This window comes from Podarcis bocagei (genome assembly GCF_964188305.1).
Source record: "Podarcis bocagei genome assembly, chromosome: 6".
NCBI lineage: Eukaryota > Metazoa > Chordata > Lepidosauria > Squamata > Lacertidae > Podarcis > Podarcis bocagei.
Window position 1 is genome coordinate 49,187,134 of NC_138130.1, and position 16,877 is coordinate 49,204,010.

At 39.6% G+C, this 16,877-nt stretch overlaps 1 protein-coding gene across 13 annotated transcripts in view; it reads right to left on the reverse strand.

The window, feature by feature from the left end:
• Positions 1-16,877, reverse strand: part of CASK (calcium/calmodulin dependent serine protein kinase) — a 135,503-nt gene that overhangs the window by 45,531 nt on the left and 73,095 nt on the right. For 10 of the 13 annotated variants that reach the window (XM_081197163.1, XM_081197159.1, XM_081197167.1 and 7 more), the window contains 6 exons: positions 14,524-14,626; positions 13,747-13,922; positions 11,731-11,853; positions 10,780-10,863; positions 9,556-9,655; positions 1,230-1,247 (listed from right to left, as the gene is read on the reverse strand). In XM_081197163.1, the coding sequence (XP_081053289.1) occupies positions 1,230-1,247; positions 9,556-9,655; positions 10,780-10,863; positions 11,731-11,853; positions 13,747-13,922; positions 14,524-14,626 (604 nt within the window). The remainder of the gene's footprint in view (positions 1-1,229; positions 1,248-9,555; positions 9,656-10,779; positions 10,864-11,730; positions 11,854-13,746; positions 13,923-14,523; positions 14,627-16,877) is intronic. The other 3 variants (XM_081197164.1, XM_081197160.1, XM_081197168.1) reach the window with 1 other exon arrangement.

Below are 16,877 nucleotides of genomic sequence, written 5' to 3' on the forward strand. Positions count from 1 at the left end.
GCAGAATGCATACAGCTGGTGACAAAAAAAGAATTCCCATTGTGGTAATCGTATTGCCTATACAGATCTGACACTTCAGGGCACTTCACTTAGAGAAGATCCTGAGATTTAGAACAGGGTATTATCTTCTTAAGTGTCGTGAAACTTGTATTAATATTTAAAATAAAGAGGATTCTACACAGAAAGGAAAGTCATGTTCATTCACAAGTCAATCAAAAGCAAATGAGGGGGAAACTTGTCCATCTCTAGCTGCTGCCGGTCTGAGCAGACAAAATACAGAGTTATGGTCTGACTCACCATAAGGCAGCTTCAATATGTTTACCTATTCTAACCACAGTTTGAAGATCAGGCTGTGTGGTGGGTTCATGTTGTCCCAACTCCAGCTTTGCATGCAGCTTCTCCATTCTGCTCCATGGGCTGTGATAACCAGCAATTGGTGAGGCATCTGAATCAGGCAAAACTATGGTTAGCACTAACCAGGAACTGTCTCCAAACTATGACTTGAGGCCATAATTTGGAAGCAACACTAGTTGATGCTATACATAGTTTGCACACTTTTGGAAAACTACAATTATTGCAAACAATGAAAGGGGGGGGTTGAATGCGAGAGTGGAGAAGAGAGCACATGTGTATTATAAGTTACTCAATATATTGATTTTCAGTAACTTAAAATTACAGGAGAAGAGAGGGTGGGGCACACAGACCTCCCATTTCCCTTAAGGCAGGCACAGGCAAATTTGGCCCTCCAGATGTTTTGGAACTACAACTCCCACCATCCTTAGCTAACAGGACCAGTGGTCAGGGATGATGGGAGTTGTAGTCTCAAAACATCTGGAGGGCTGAGTTTGCCTATGCCTACCTTAAGGCCTTCGTGTGCTTTCGTGCGCTTCTTTGTGCTTTGAACTGAGGAAGAGAAACAGGGCTGCATTGATTAGTTGAGGAAACCTGCCATATGCAGGTTTTGCACCCTTGCTTGGAGAAGAATTGTGTTCTTACTCTTAATACTATATCAAGAACAGCTTTCCCCCCAAAAATAATCCAGAAGAAACATTTTTTATTATACTTAACTACCAAATAGTGTATACAATTACAGCATGCTTTTATGTTTCTTTTAAGCACAGGCAATATAAAACTGGGATATTGTAAAGGAGAAAATAGCAGATTTAAACATGCAAGCCAAACACAGTAGCAGAATGCAAAGCTTTAGAGGAAAACAAAGGGATACCTACTTTCTGCAGCTAGAAGTCCTAGCAGGAAAGGCAGCATTTGGACAAACAACAAATAGCATGAAGATTTCAAAATAAGCAGTTATAAAAGCTGCAACCTGGCACACTAGCTTAGCCACACAAAAAAGATGAACACACAAACACTTTTTATTTATTATAGATTATATTTTAATATGTTGGTTAAAATAAGCAATACAAAGTGGGGAAGCAGACCCTGTCATACATTTTCCCTATTCTAAACACCTGACTTTCTGGCAGTTGTATAATTTTTGAAATTAAAACAAGTACAATATTTTTGCTATCAGTTATGCCATACAGGAGTAAGGAAGTACAGGTGTACATGATATATATGCAAAATCTGTGTGCATAATTATATAGCATCATAGCTTTTCACATCTTTAGTAAATTTAATCTACCAGGCAGTTTGATCATAATTTCAAAACATTAACCTGTGATTCAATTGTGAAAAAACTTTGGACTTTTTTGTAGCTGGAGTAGCTAGGGAAATTATTGTAAAAATGATCTTAAAACTGCTCAGACAGGAAAACAAATACATATATGTAAACATTATGGTGAGTAGATGTATTCAACATCAGGCAGAAGAAGAAAACAAGTGTGATGCAAAGAACAGGCTGTTTACCTATAATGCCAGTTCTCTGAGTAGTCATCTGTGCAGATACACATATGGATTTTGCACAGAGTCTCATTTGGGAACATTCACAACATAAGCTAGAATTTGGCAGGCACTCCATCCTCAATGCACCCACCCTCCCACTCAGTTCAAATTTTCAATGGTCACAACACATATATAAATGAGCCATGTAGAAAAATAGTAATCCCTGCAGCAGGGGACTGGCTGCGTGCCTGCACAGATGACCACTCAAAGAACAACAGGTACAAGTCTCTGTGCAGTCACACATATCGGTAGAGTAGCAAGCTTACTGGAGGTGGCACAAGGGCTAAGAAAGCAAAACGCTGAGTACAGACAAAGAAGGCATCTGTCCGGGATCTCACATCCAGCTAGAAGTGATGAACAAGGGTTGCAATGTTGCAGGGGGCCAAATATTTAGTAGTGCAACTCCCTGAAATAACCCAGTGGAAGCTATAATAGCCTATGGGAATAAAGCTGGACCTGTTTCAGAGAAGCAAGCTTTGCCAGTCTATAGAGGTGAAGATGGACACTCAGTGAATGAAATGTTGAATTGAGACTAGTTCACTCAATTTTGCATAGGTAAAGGTAAAGGGACCCCTGACCATTAGGTCCAGTCGTGACCGACTCTGGGGTTGCGGCGCTCATCTCACTTTATTGGCAGAGGGAGCTGGCGTACAGCTTCCGGGTCATGTGGCCAGCATGACTAAGCCGCTTCTGGCGAACCAGAGCAGCACACGGAAACGCCGTTTACCTTCCTGCTGGAGCAGTACCTATTTATCTACTTGCACTAGTGTGCTTTCAAACTGCTAGGTTGGCAGGAGCTAGGACCGAGCAACGGGAGCTCACCCCGTTGCGGGGATTCGAACCACCGACCTTCTGATCAGCAAGTCCTAGGCTCTGTGGTTTAACCCACAGCGCTACCCGTGTCCCTCAGTTTTGCATACCCACAGCAAATTGACGGTGGCAGATTCTCCCGATGATCTGGTCCTGGACAACTAAAAGGACAAAGCCTAGCAAACATCCAAGCTATGAACTGCTTTGTCCTATTCTAATCCCAGGTTTGGGAAAAATTCTAGAACTATAGCCTCATTAAGATGGAATGGACTTTGGGTAAACCTGAGATGTCAGATTTCAGCATGACTCTTTCTCTGTGCAGTGCCAAATATGGCAAAAGAAGTCTCAAAGAAAGGCCCACATCTCTTGGTCAGGATGAATCCTACTAAGAATACCACCTTTGAAGTGATAGGTTCAAACAGCAACTGCATGAGCTACACAAGCACCACTGTGAAGCTCCGCTTTTGTGTTGAGGTAGCTGTTAAGTGTTTCTCAAACTTGGGTCCCCATTTACTGTTGGACTACAATTCCCAACATCCCTAGCTAGCATGACAAGTGGTCAGGGATGATGAGAGCAGTAGTCCAACAACAGCTGGGGACCCAAGTTTGAGAAACACTGTTCTAGCTACTATTACTGAGAGCTGGTCACTCTGGGAACAGGAAGGTGTGCACCCATTTTCCTGCATGTTGGGCTTTGCCCAGCACTTGGTAAACTTCATAGCAGATCAGAGCACTACTTACTGTTTCAGGGCACTCATATCTGCTCTCAGGGTCTGTGAAGTAGTACATAGGTCCCCATGAGAAACAGCTCCATCTCCCTTGTGGCGGAGTGTTGATAACTCCTTACGGGGCAGAAGATGCCAGAACACACAGCAGCGGGCCCAGACACTTATCCTCTCCATCAGTACATCCTACTCCTTTTCCTTCCCTCACATTCACATGGCACACTGTCTACCTGTCATCCACATCTTCTCTTTCTTTCTTTCTTTCTTTCTTTCTTTCTTTCTTTCTTTCTCTCTCATTCTTTCATTTTCCTCCATTCTCTCAAATTTTGCATACTACAGCCTTGCTCTAGCCTTGCTCTCTAACAAACTTCTGCTGAAACACATGTCAACATACTGTGCATGCAGGGAACTGCTGCTGGCATCAACCTACTCAAAGGTTTATACTGCACCTGGGTGTCAGGGCTGAGGCTCACCAGGGATCCCCGGGCCACAGATTGAAAAATGCTGGCATAAAGTTGTGTGAAACTGACTCTACTTAAAAAGATGTATAGTTTAATTCCAAGTTGGGAGACACTTTTTGGGGTAGCATGGATGGAGAGGAGTGAAGTCACAGGGAAGCAAATTGCACAAAGAGCAGTAATAATTACATGAAAATTAATGTTACAGTGACAATCACAGCTGATCAAATTGAATTTCCTGACAACATGCAGTCCAGCAGTTTCAAGATGGAGTCTAACACCAAAGTTCCTTTGTTTGAGGATGACTGTCTTAAGTGTCTTGGTATGTCAAAATATTCTCTAGTATTACAAGTTCTGATGTCAAATTTGTGTCCACTTTTTGTGTTTGACCTGTTCATCCTGCATAGAATACAGAAAGACATTGCTGGCAGATAACTCTGCAATGTTTTGGCTGACATTATTAGATCCTGTAGATACAAGGTCAAAATTGGCATCTAGATTTGTTGTAATAATGTCAACCACAATGCCACAGTTTCATTCATCTGCTTCTTTTCATTCAGGCTAAAACACTACTGAAGAATGTTATACATATGCACATACATATTTTAGCTCATTAAGAAATTATTGTGCTTTAAAGCAGGAGTGGGAAATTGGATCTAGTCAGAGGGTCTGACTGAAGCCTGGTACACCTAATTAGACCTGTGGACTTGGGGCTCCCCTCCGCTGCTTCAAAGATTGCATACTGCATCATTTTATGCAGTAAAGTATAAAGTAAACATTAACATTTGCCTGTTAAGGAAATGGTCCCAGAAAGTTCATTCTCTCTGCCATCTAGTGGCAAATCAAAGCACTTAAACCTTCAGTGACAAACTCAATTCGTCATATCCAAAAATAAAACTCAAACTCCTGAGTGATGAGAGTTCTGTTAAGACAATAATATGGTTTTTTTTAAAAAAAAGAATAGTGAGATTGCCTAGACCATTTCTTTCTGTAACCAACCCCCCCCCTTTTCCTTTCAAGACAGTTTTATTTTTCTTATACTGGTTTAAATAACTCTGTTCTTTTTTTGTTCAAGCTCAGATGTTGGTTAGGTTATGGGATATGGTTTACTTGAATTGTCCAGCCAGTTTGCTCACACTCTATGGGCTTTAAGGGAGATGTACCTTTGTAAAGGGAAGGGTATTTAGTTGTTTTCTGATTTTTAAAATTTTAATTGTTCATTGTAATGTGTTTGTTATATTTTTGTAACCTGCCCTGGGATAATTTTAAGAAGGGTGGTCTATAATTATCGGGGGACGGGGGATACATCGCAGAACTGGACTCTGGCTATCTGTAAGCAAAGTGCTGGTTTGGATCTATAAACTCTTAAAAGGTTCAGGACCGCAGTACCTCAAGGACCGCCTTTCCCCATATGAACCAACCCAGACCCTGCAATCATCATCTGAGGCTTTTTTTGGTTTGCCTCCTCCACCAGAGATCCGGAGGGTAGAAACATGAGAATGGGCCTTTTCTGTGGTGGATTTCTGTTTGTGGAATACTCTCTCCAAGGAGGCTTGCCAGGTGCCTTCATTACATATTTTTAGGAGCCATGCAAAAACGTTTCTCTGTAACCAGGGCTTTAGCTGATTAAGATTCTGTAGCCTTTTAGAAGTGTTAATAGGAGGGGGGTTATTGGTAATCTTCGGATAAAGGGTGGTATACCAAGTAAGTAAGTAAGTAAGTAAGTAAGTAAGGAAATAAATAAATAAATGTAATATCCATAATAAATAATCTAAAGTTACTTCACAGTGTGTCCTACCTCAGGATTGCTGTGACTGTTTCTCTTTTTGTTACATTATTTATCTTGAGTATTGCTTCCTTACTACCTTATCAAACTGACGTCTTTTAAAACCAAAATATAATTTTCCTCTGGCATTCTGTTAATCTAACAACAAGCAGAATGACATCCTAAACTTTTGTTGAAGTGCTTAGGCAGGATTGTAATTATAGAATGTTAAAATAATTTTGGTAATTTAGTGTATCAAGCACTAAACACAAAATATTTCTTACATTATTTCTTATTGTTACAAGCAAAGCCTTAAATACAGGAAATCTAAAAATTCTTATTTTTAGCTCCTGGTATCACGAACCACTACACATGCTGACTAGGGCTGCTGGGAGTTGGGAAGACTGCTTTATACCCTACACAAGTGCTTTTTTTCATTAAAAAATGTTTAGGGGTACTCTCATTTTGACTCAAGAAAATCACCATTTTATAGTTCAAACTGGGAAAAAATAGATACAGTACATGGGCAAATGTACAAAGATTCACAAAATGTTTAGGGGTATGCATACCCCTCCATCCCCCCAGAAAAAAGCACTGCCCTACACACTATACTCTTCCTTACCAGAACTATCACATCCCAGAAAATTCAACTGATATTACCTTGGAAAGAAGAATCCCATTTGAAATTTGCATTCTGAAAGTTTTGCCAGTAAACAACCTGCATTTCTGCTGATTTCCATAATTTTATAAGTATGATATTGAAGATATTGAAGAATTAATATTATTGCAGAAACCAGCAGCATTTGTACAGTGCTTTTAAGTGTTCAAACCATTGCTAATCCGTACAACACACTTGTAAAGTAGACTATGTTCCCAAAATAAATGTTAAAAGACCAAGGCTGAGAATTAGGGTTTAGTGCACATTGCTTGCAGCTCAAGAGATCATGCTTCTTCACCTTTCCCCTCAGATTTAGAATCATACAGCACTACTTCAGTTAAATTTAAATATAAAAGCTTAACTGAAGATTTTTAAGTTCCTTACTAATAAGCTCGTATCTCATGCCACATTCATTTTTAAAAAATTGAATTATTTTATTTCAAGTAATAAGGTACAAATCCCTCTGAAGGATTCTCCAGTGAGAACAGTTAAGTTAGTGTCAAAAAACCATTCAAGCCCCTCCTTCCTGCCTCTGGAAAAACAAAAACAAAATAATACAGTAGGATGGCATTACACATAGCAATATAGCTTAGTAGAGCTATACAGCATCAACATATTCCTGCAACCTAGTGTGAGAAGGAGGCATCTTCAGTTTCATAACTCTTCCACCTGACATATTCAAGACACAAGGATGCATGTGGAGACAAAGTAAACTAACTATGAACCTTTGCTTCAATACATGCTGATATCTTCAAAAGAGGAAGAGAAATCATGCTGATGCTGTACAGAAAATAAGAGGAACCATGCAAGTTTTAGAACAGGAAATATGACAGGGCAGTTATGCAAGTGGGCTACTGCTTCTATTAAGATTGAGGAACCAGTAGAAAGAAAGCCTTCCTGAATCTTTAATAGTTGGCTCTTGAAAAATATAGTGCATAATGCAAAAATCTTGAAGTGAAAATGTATATTATGCAAAGTTGTGACTGACTTTCGGTGTACTATAGTACATTTTAGAGAGCAGAGATAACAGCTAGTGGGAAATATGTCGATGTATTAATAGTGTTTGTGGGTGGGTAATCAGTAAGTGCTCCCTTTTGGTAACAAAACAACTTATCAAGATATGGCATGCAGTAAAATTAGTTAACTGAATTAATTATGTTCCAATTCATACAAACTGGGAATCACTTACAAGATACTGAATAGGAAAGAATATTCTGAACAATTTGGAGATGCATTTGTTACATCAATCTCAGGATTATTTTTTCATCACCTTAAAGGTTCCTTTATTCTTCCTAATTGTTTTTCTAATTTGGTTCTGATTGGGTTACTAGGAGGCATCTATTTTTCCTTGTCACAACTACTCACCCCAAAGAATGGCTGGGGAAACCCAGCCAGGTGGGTGGGGTATAAATAATAAATTATTATTATTATTATTATTATTATTATTATTATTAGTCAGCTAGTAGGTGCAAAGGACTTGGGGACAAAGATAGAGATTTGCCTCAGTTGTACTGAAGTATGATGGAAGTAAGAAAGTTAGAGACTTTTGCTGTTTTTAACTTCTCCAAATTTCAGTGTAAATAACTGAAACTACCTCTCACCCAAGTCGCTATTTATTAATTGAAGTACTTGCATACCACTTTTTATCGAGAAAAAGATCACAAAGAGGTTTACAAAAAAACAATAATACAATATAAACAATAAACTTTAAAAAACTGAAATAAAAACAGTGAGACATCCTACAATATCAAATTATCATAAAACCACTTTTAATCAGAAAGCATTAAAATGTAAAGATCCATAGATGAGAACAGATAATCATGTCCACCATAAACCTGAGCAAGTTTTAAATGGTGACAAGCTCATCAAGGAGTAGCTGTCTGTGCTAATAGGGGAAAAGTGTTTCATAATTGGGGTGCCAGCACTGAGAAGACCCTATCCTATGTCCCCACACTGTGAATAACATTAACATGAGGGACAAAATGCAGGACCATAGGCACTGTTCTCAAAGCCTCAACAGGTTGGTGCTGGCAGAAGAATTCTCTCAGATACCCAAATCCCAAGTTGTTCAGAGCTTTATACATTATCAAAAGCACTTTTAACTGAGTTAACTGAACTAATAGACTGCCAGAGCACTTGCTAGAGGACTTGGGACAGAGATAGATTTCTTGCTCTCAATATGAATTGGGAAACATAGCTCAGTGGCAGAGTATATACTACAACTAACCCCAGGATTAACCCCTGGAACAAAGGTTTTCAACCTTTTTGGGTCCACGGCTCCCTTGACCAACTGCATTCTTTCTGTGGCTCCCCTGTGGGGCTCAGAAGCCCAGTTATGTCACCCCTTGCCTGCAGAGCTGGCAGCCTCTCACCCTTTTTCGAACACCCTCCCTTGTGGAGTGTTCTCTCAAGTCTCCTCTTCTCTCCCCTCTCCTTGGGAGTCCTCTGGGCAGCCGCAGCTGCCACCCCAGTCTCTGAACTGCCCCCTCCAAAGAGAGGTGCCTCCTCACACTGTCCCACAGGCCTGGGAAGCACCGCCTGACCAGCACCAGAGGCACTATTCACATGGGGAGCTTGTAGCCAGGGCTGCTGCAACATAGAGCTGTGCAGGCCTTTGGGAGGCAGAAACCTGAGAGGGCATCAAAGGAAGGGAGGGAAGGAAGGAAAGGGACAGAGGTGAGTGTTGCCCGTGGCATCCCGTCCATCATTCAAGGCACCCCAGGGTGCCATGGCACACTGGTTGAAAACCACTGCCCTGGAATATCCATGTACAGCTGATAAAGATTCCTGTCTGAAACCCTGGAAAGCCATTCCTGGTCAGTATAGGTAATACTGAGCCACAATGTCCCAATGGTCTGACATAAATTAAGGCTGCTTTCTATGTTCCTACTTCCTAGTCTGAGCTGAAGTTTAGAGATAAAGGAAGACAAAGCAGGAATCTCTTCTGCTGTTTCTAACGTTCTTCAAACATATTTTTTTAAAGCTGTGACAGGTAGACTACTGAGTAGTTCAGCTCCTTGGGATCTTATTGCATCAATCCTGCTTGACTCTGAACATTTCCTGCTTTGAAGGCCAGGTGGCGATAGTCACCCATGTGGTGGTCTGACACCCAATGAAAATATCTCTTGTGCAAGCAGAAATACTGGTTTTAGCAGAAGTGCTCTGTTGGATACCACCCACATTTAGAATACGTCTGACCGAAAGTCACTAGAGTAATGTTCTTTTAAATGGAAATACCTGAGGAGGTAGGGTCTTCAGAGAAGTCTGGCAGTTCTTCAGGGGGATCACCGTAGAAAGAATTGAATTTGTGGCTTGATACTGCTGCTAGTACTGCACCCTGAATAAACAAAAAGCTAAAGTCACAAAGTGGACTATCAGTAATGTTCCCCCCAATACTATAGATCCTAAAGCCATCGTTTTAAGGCCAAAGGGGATTCTAAATTTAGCACTAGCAAAAATAGTTGCTTGCTTGTAACGTGTATTCAAATGGTCACCCATGAATTCAACACACCTTTGCAGAGCAAACTCTGTGGATATTTTAATAGCCATTCTAGGATGAATCAATTGAATCAGAAAGTGGTTTAAAGTTTTTTACTTCTGTGAAGTGTTTATGACTGAAACAAAGGATTGTGCAATACCAGAGTAACCATTAAGCTTTATTCTCTGTAGCACAATTCCAAGTACAGTGGTACCTCAGGTTAAGTACTTAATTCGTTCCAAAGGTCTGTTCTTAACCTGAAACTGTTCTTAACTTGAAGCACCACTTTAGCTAATGGGGCCTCCTGCTGCTGCTGCACCGCTGGAGCACGATTTCTGTTCTCATCCTGAAGCAAAGTTCTTAACCTGAAGCGTATGTAACCTGAGGTACTACTGTAGTAATATATTCTTCAGCTGACCGAAGTCCTAAACTCGGGCACAAGTGGCCTATATAGCCGGGCCCTCTGGCCCTCTGATTGGCTGATTCGAAAACTAGGAGATGGTGGGTTATCCCACCCTCCTTTGCAACTGGTGGGGGAACTCTCCAGCAGCTGGCCACACAATGGAGAGGCCTTTGGTTCCGTGGCATTGAGGGCCTGCAGCAACAGGCTGCAACTGCTGCACACTCAGAGACTGCGTAAATGGCCTATTACTGCTTCGCTCTGCTGAAATGCAAGTTAGTGACGTCAGCTTGCAAATACTGCATGTACTTGGGCAATGTGGATATCATTGTTGCTGATTCTTTTATTCCAATTTAAATAATTCAAATTATGAGGCTATCCACATTCTTTTCATGAAGATCCCACCCCATCAATCACCCCCCCAATATCATTAAGGCCAACTAGAATAGTATTCTGAGAGTGATTTTCAGCTAAGTCATATTCAGAGTAACATATGTCTGGCATGGATATGACTAACATTGGCAATAACCCTGAATGTTATTTTGGTATATTTTAATATAAGTAGTTTGCTTGTTTTCGTTACCTTTAACTTCCTTCTTGCATTGAATTTCCTCAGCTGTTCCACAGTTTCTGGAAGGTGAATCTTGTATGCATAGCGATCACGTTCCTACAAATAAAATATTGGAAACAATGAATTAATATCATTTAGAACTGTTTTCAGTAAGAGTAAGCTATTAACTCAAACACATGTTCAAAACAAACAAAAATCCCCTGAAAAATGTATGTTTGTAAGTTTCAATATGAGCCAGGACAGTTCTCAAGAATCTCTCTTTTTTAAAAAGATATTTATCTCTCACAAAGTGTCTTGAGATAGTTCATAATCATTTAGAAAAATATTTAATAACAACCATTAGACAAAACACACACACACACACACACACACACACACACACACACACCCACCCAAGGAGCCATAAACAGAAAAACACAAGCTCAGAGTAGCAACTCAGAGAACCCTAAATGCCCCTGAAATAAAATGGTTCTTCACTGCTGCCATAAAGTTAGGAACAAGAATGTGAAATTACAGATAAACAGAAGAGAATAATTAAGGTTGGTATTGTAGATTTTTGACAAATATTGGAACATTACAAAATACCCCCTTAGAATCCATCCCTGGGTGCCTTTTGACAGTTTGCGACAAACCTTCTCTGTGGCAAGACCACAATTACAGATTCCCTTATGAAAAAAGGTTAGTCGCATCCCTGATGGTTTTTAGGCAGGAAGTAAACCCTTTTTATTTTGTGTGTTTTTCTACAGTGTTTAGAACATTGACATTTTAATTTTTTCTATTCTTTTAGCTTCAAATATTAAATGTGCTCAAATATTTTCATAATGTTTTGTTTAATTATATTATTATTATGCCATCTAAGGGCTTGGTATCAGTTCATACGAGTTAGCAACAGTTTTACCAAGATTTATAAATGTTGACAGATTTGGAGAGCTGCTGTTCTTTTACATCATTTATACGGCTTACCTTCAGCCAAGGATGGTTGAGTGCCTCGTAAACAGTTATTCTTTCAGCTGGGTCCAGCATAAGCATACGTCGTACCAAATCTTTGGCACTTTCAGAGATATGACTCCATTGCCTTGGATTCATCTAGGTCAAAAACAGTAAGTTATGCTAAGGCACATAACAGGGGTCTTTACAAGAAGAGTTCCAGAAGCATGCTGTAGATTGTTAAAAAGCTGGAAATGTCAATCCAAGTTAAAACATTTGTGCAGATTACTGCACAACTACTTTTGTAACAACTGAAACAGTTCACCAAGCAATCTACCAGATCAAGTCAATTGAATTCTCCAGTATTTAAAAATGCTGAACACTTTGAAACAGTGTAATTGCAAAATACTTCTCTATTTATTTCTGAATAACCGAACTTAGACCTCAGCAGCACGGGCCTAACTTAACACTATGAACATTGCATATAAAGAAACTCTCTCAAGGGCATTAAAAAAAAGTAATAAAAGACAATTCAGGTGGTGGTGATTTAGGGTATAAGATATTTAACAAATCACCCACCCACCCATGTTGCTTTCTCTCCTTCATGAACTCCAACAGTATGTTTTTATGTATTTGAAACTTCATACACTGAAAACAGTAACAGCACTTGGTATGCAAAAGTGAGGGGCAGGGAAAAGGTTAAGTATCCCCCCAGAAAAGAAAAGAGCAATTAGGGTTTCATTACTCATATCTGCATGCAATATTTAGCTAGTTTCTAATAAATAATAATAATAATAATAATAATAATAATAATAATAATAATAATAATAATAATGTATGCATACATACAAATAAGATGTACATATTACATAATTCAGCTTTTTTTTCAATGGAATCTGTTACCTAAGTTCAGGTTTCTGATTTCTGTGTGTGCATGTTTGAAGTGTACACATACACCGCCAATGAAATATAACATACTCAATATTCCTGCAAACTAAGGACAATTAACTAAAGATGGTTTAATTCCCTCCAAAGTAAAGAAAATTTCAGTAAGCCACAGATGGAAAACACCCAACTTTGTGCAGCTTTTATTATATTAAAAATGGTTCAGAATCACTTTATAGAAAGTGTTTTGTTGCTCTTCTTTAAAAAAAGCAGAGACTCCCCAGCTGATGAACTATAAACTAAAACCTAGTATTTGGCTTTGAAAACAGGTACTAGGAGTTTTCAAATGTCAGTTTTGAATGAAACTGTAAACTTGAAACTAGACTTTATTGTTAAACCACTGTGATTTGGAAACTATGTGGTTTCTAGCTCCTCCATGTTTTCTACAAAAGAAGAACTGAGTAGTAAGGAAACACAGGACAGCTTACCCACAGAATGATTTTAATATGCTTTAATTTATGTGATTCAATGGCACCAACTTTATGTAAAAAGTGTTGTCATTGTTACCAAATGATATATGATTGCAACTCCAAAAATACAAACCAATTAATAAAATCAGAAAGGAGGTACAGTACTGTAAGAAGGCTCAATACTTGCAATGACCTTTTTAAAAAGTGAACACATTAAGAGGATTTATTTGAGCTCTCTAAAAATTATGGCACATTAACCTGGCTAACAACAACACTTCCAGTGCCATGGGGAAGGGAAGCACTACTGTGGACTTCAGTGCTTACCTGCAGGATCAGGGGAAATAATGCAACAACAAATGACTAGGGATGAAGATTGTACAGGTCAGGGGTCTGCAAACTCACTTGCCGTGCTTTTTGTGGGAAGTATCCATGATGAGTGTGACAGGTCCTTTCATAGTGAATGCCCATGACACGTCCCAGCCCCCTTCCTGAACTTGGAGCTGGGAGAGGGGAGCTGCCCCTCTAGTTGTTCTGTACTTCCTCAGTGTTCAGAGTACAATTGTTCAGGAGACTGCTGATCTGATTCATTCTTATGTGGACAAACTCCAGGCTTTTTTTGATATTTTAATGCATCAAAATACATTTTACAAAAATGCAGACTTCCTTTTCCTTGAGAAAAGCAATTACTATAACGTACCTTGTATTTTCCTTTGATAATGCCTTCAAATAATCTTTCCTTTGTTCCATAAAAAGGCAAACAACCACTGAGCAGAATAAAAAGGATCACTCCACATCCCCACACATCTACAGGCTTTCCATATGGCTCTCTTTTTACTACTTCTGGGGCCATAAAATGAGGCGTTCCTACCCGTCCTGAAGGAAAATACAAAAACCACTTTAGTTTTTGAAGATGGAGCTATGATCTGAGCAGCTTCTACTTGGAAAAAGACATGGCGGCCTGTAACAGTTCTACCAGTGCAGTAACAGCCCACAACACTAGAAGCTTGGCTGATCTCAGTCGCCTGGGGCCTAGTAAATGCACCTCTTTTCTCTCTCCTCCTCCTTGCTTTGTCTCCACTGAATGTTACATGACATGAACACAGGCATCCTGGCTTTAATTGAAACAGAATAGCAAACGGGCAACTTTTAAGGAGGGGCCTCAAATGCAGGCCTAGAAGGTTTTTTTCTCTCCCCCCCCCCCAAATTATACATGATTCATGGCAAGGCTAATAAGTAGCTCAAGGATTGTTTATTTAAAAGGTGTTAAGACAGTCAACTGGGGGAGGTGGGAAGGTGATGAATAATAAAAAAAAATTCTCAGGAAGGGAACATTCTCACCAAGAATCCTCTTTCATTTTGACTGTCATAAAACCCCCCTTCACATACAACTATGAGAAGTGAAAGTGTAGTTCGTGCCTGAAATTAGCCATTTTGAGCTCCATAGCACCTCTTTTGAAACACTTGCATTTCTTACCTCCAGCAACAAGTCCCGATTCCCCTAATTGAATAGCAACACCAAAACCACCAAGTTTCACAGGTGCCGAATTTTCCTTTGAGGCAAGTAGCACACAGTGCGGCTGAAATGACAAAAACCCCTCTGATATTTAATTTAAAAACACAAATTTTTGTATAAACAAAACATGACAACAGAAAATATGCTTATGTCTTTACAACAATCACAAGCACCATATAAATGGCAAAGTATTCTTGGTGTAGGACTTCAACAGAGTTAGCTAGGCTTTAGGTATTCACAAAAATACAACACACATTTGGTAATGGTATTAAGGCTAGAAAGAATGTCAGTTGACATTAATGGATGCATCAGCTGAATAGAACCATTGTTTTGGCACGTGATATCGGGGCAGCTGAAAGCGGGAATTTGTTGAGAAAATAATTTTGTTATTCTTGTAAATTTCTGTTCTACCACCAAGGAGAGAAGCACCCAAAACCTGTTAGATCTCAATGCAGGGTTGGCAAGCCTCCTTCTGATGTCATATGTGATGTCATGTTTAAGGTAGGGAGACATGCATTGAATTGGCTACACAACTGAGCACCCTCTGGCGAACTCAATCCTGCAGCCTATCCCTGTAGAAAGCAGTGCTGAAGTTAGCTGATGAGCAGTAAGTTCAACCCTACTGGATTGGCTGTCTGCCTGAATTCCCTGTAGGGAACTCAATTGCAAAGCTGGTCTCTGTAGATAGAAGCTTGTCACTTTGCTGGCAAATCCCATCATGATGCAGTTTGCAAGTGCCTGACAACCAGGTGGTTGCTGGGTGCTTGCGACATGTTGCACAAGCAACTTTGACAACCCACCTGTCAACTGCCTAGTATCAGGTGGTTTCTCGCCCACCTGTTAAAGATGGCCTATGGGGCCAAGGAATGATAACGATCTGGCCCATTGAGTCAAAAAGGTTTCCCGCTCCTGTTCTAATCCCTCACAAGAGTTTCACTGAGTTTGTTATTCAATTTAACCGGATTATTCTTCCACTAGTCTGGTTTAGTTTTCTGTGTAGCACAAGCTCAACCAATGAAGAATATGTTCAGGAGGATAAGGAAGATTCTGTGTAAATCGTCAGCCTAACCTATGTTTTCCAGAGGTATCCGGCTACTTCATTATTGGCATAAATACGACTGTTCACAACAAGGGATTGGTTACTTTGCTAGGTTTCCCTACACTGATGGCATGGTGCATTTATAAAAATAGGTTTAGATGACAAATGGGACAGCACATTTATGCAATGTAGGGACACACTGGTCACAAGAAATGCTGCATGTAAACATATTTCAGGTAACATCTTATCACATTTTCTTAATGCCAAGAACCTCAAAAAAAGAGAATAAAGTTAAAACACAGATTTTTATTTTCATTTGTTTGTGGTGGAGGACCTGTGTATTTTTGTGATCACCATAACACACTCAACCAACAGAAGCGTTATTTCCCTAAACTTATCTGCTTTTATTCCTAATGAAAATTTCTTGTTAGTTCACCAGAGCAAATCCAAATTTCAATACAATAAAAGGTAATTAGCCTATTGCCTATTTGTCTAGAGAAGTCTTTAACTGATCTTTAGGAGCAAAAATAGAAATTTCTGTGTCAACTTGCATACCACACTTCTGCTACCTGCAGCTAGTGCAAAAGGCATTGGTTCCACTGCTTACTGGGACCTCTTGAAGATACCATCTCATCAGGAGGTCTGTTCCAAACAATGTAGGAATCAGGGCTTTAGTGTGGTGGCACCTATTCTTTGGGACTCCTTCCTATTACATATCAAAGAGGCACTGTCCCTATTATCTGGTACAAAAACAGAATTTACTAAAACAAGCAACACACTTGTTCTGAGCTGGAAAACTCTTGCAAAATTCTATTTGCATGAATTCTTCTGTACCTTCTTTAAAATAAATAAATGAATGAATGAATGAATGAAAAGCTCTTATAATATGTCTAATTCCTTACTGTTAAATTACCTTTTCACAACAAGTTCTCATTTTGAGTATGTTTGATTCAGTAGTACCCCTTACTGTTTTACACCTAGCAAACGTTGACAAAACCAGTGCATATTTTGTCCATCCACTCCTGTGACAATACTCCTCTGTCAATCACATCTAACCTATCCGTGGCAAAATTCACCACACACAAACAGTGATCTCATTTATCTCAGCTGCCCGTCCTTAGGTTGCCAAAATAGCACGATCATGCACAAAGAGGAGGTATCAGCAGACTTTGGGGAACTGCAAGTTTTGCAGAGGCACGAAAAATATTTAGGGGAGGGAAGTTGCATTCTGAGGTGGACATACCATTATCGATTTGACATTTTATTTAGACATTAT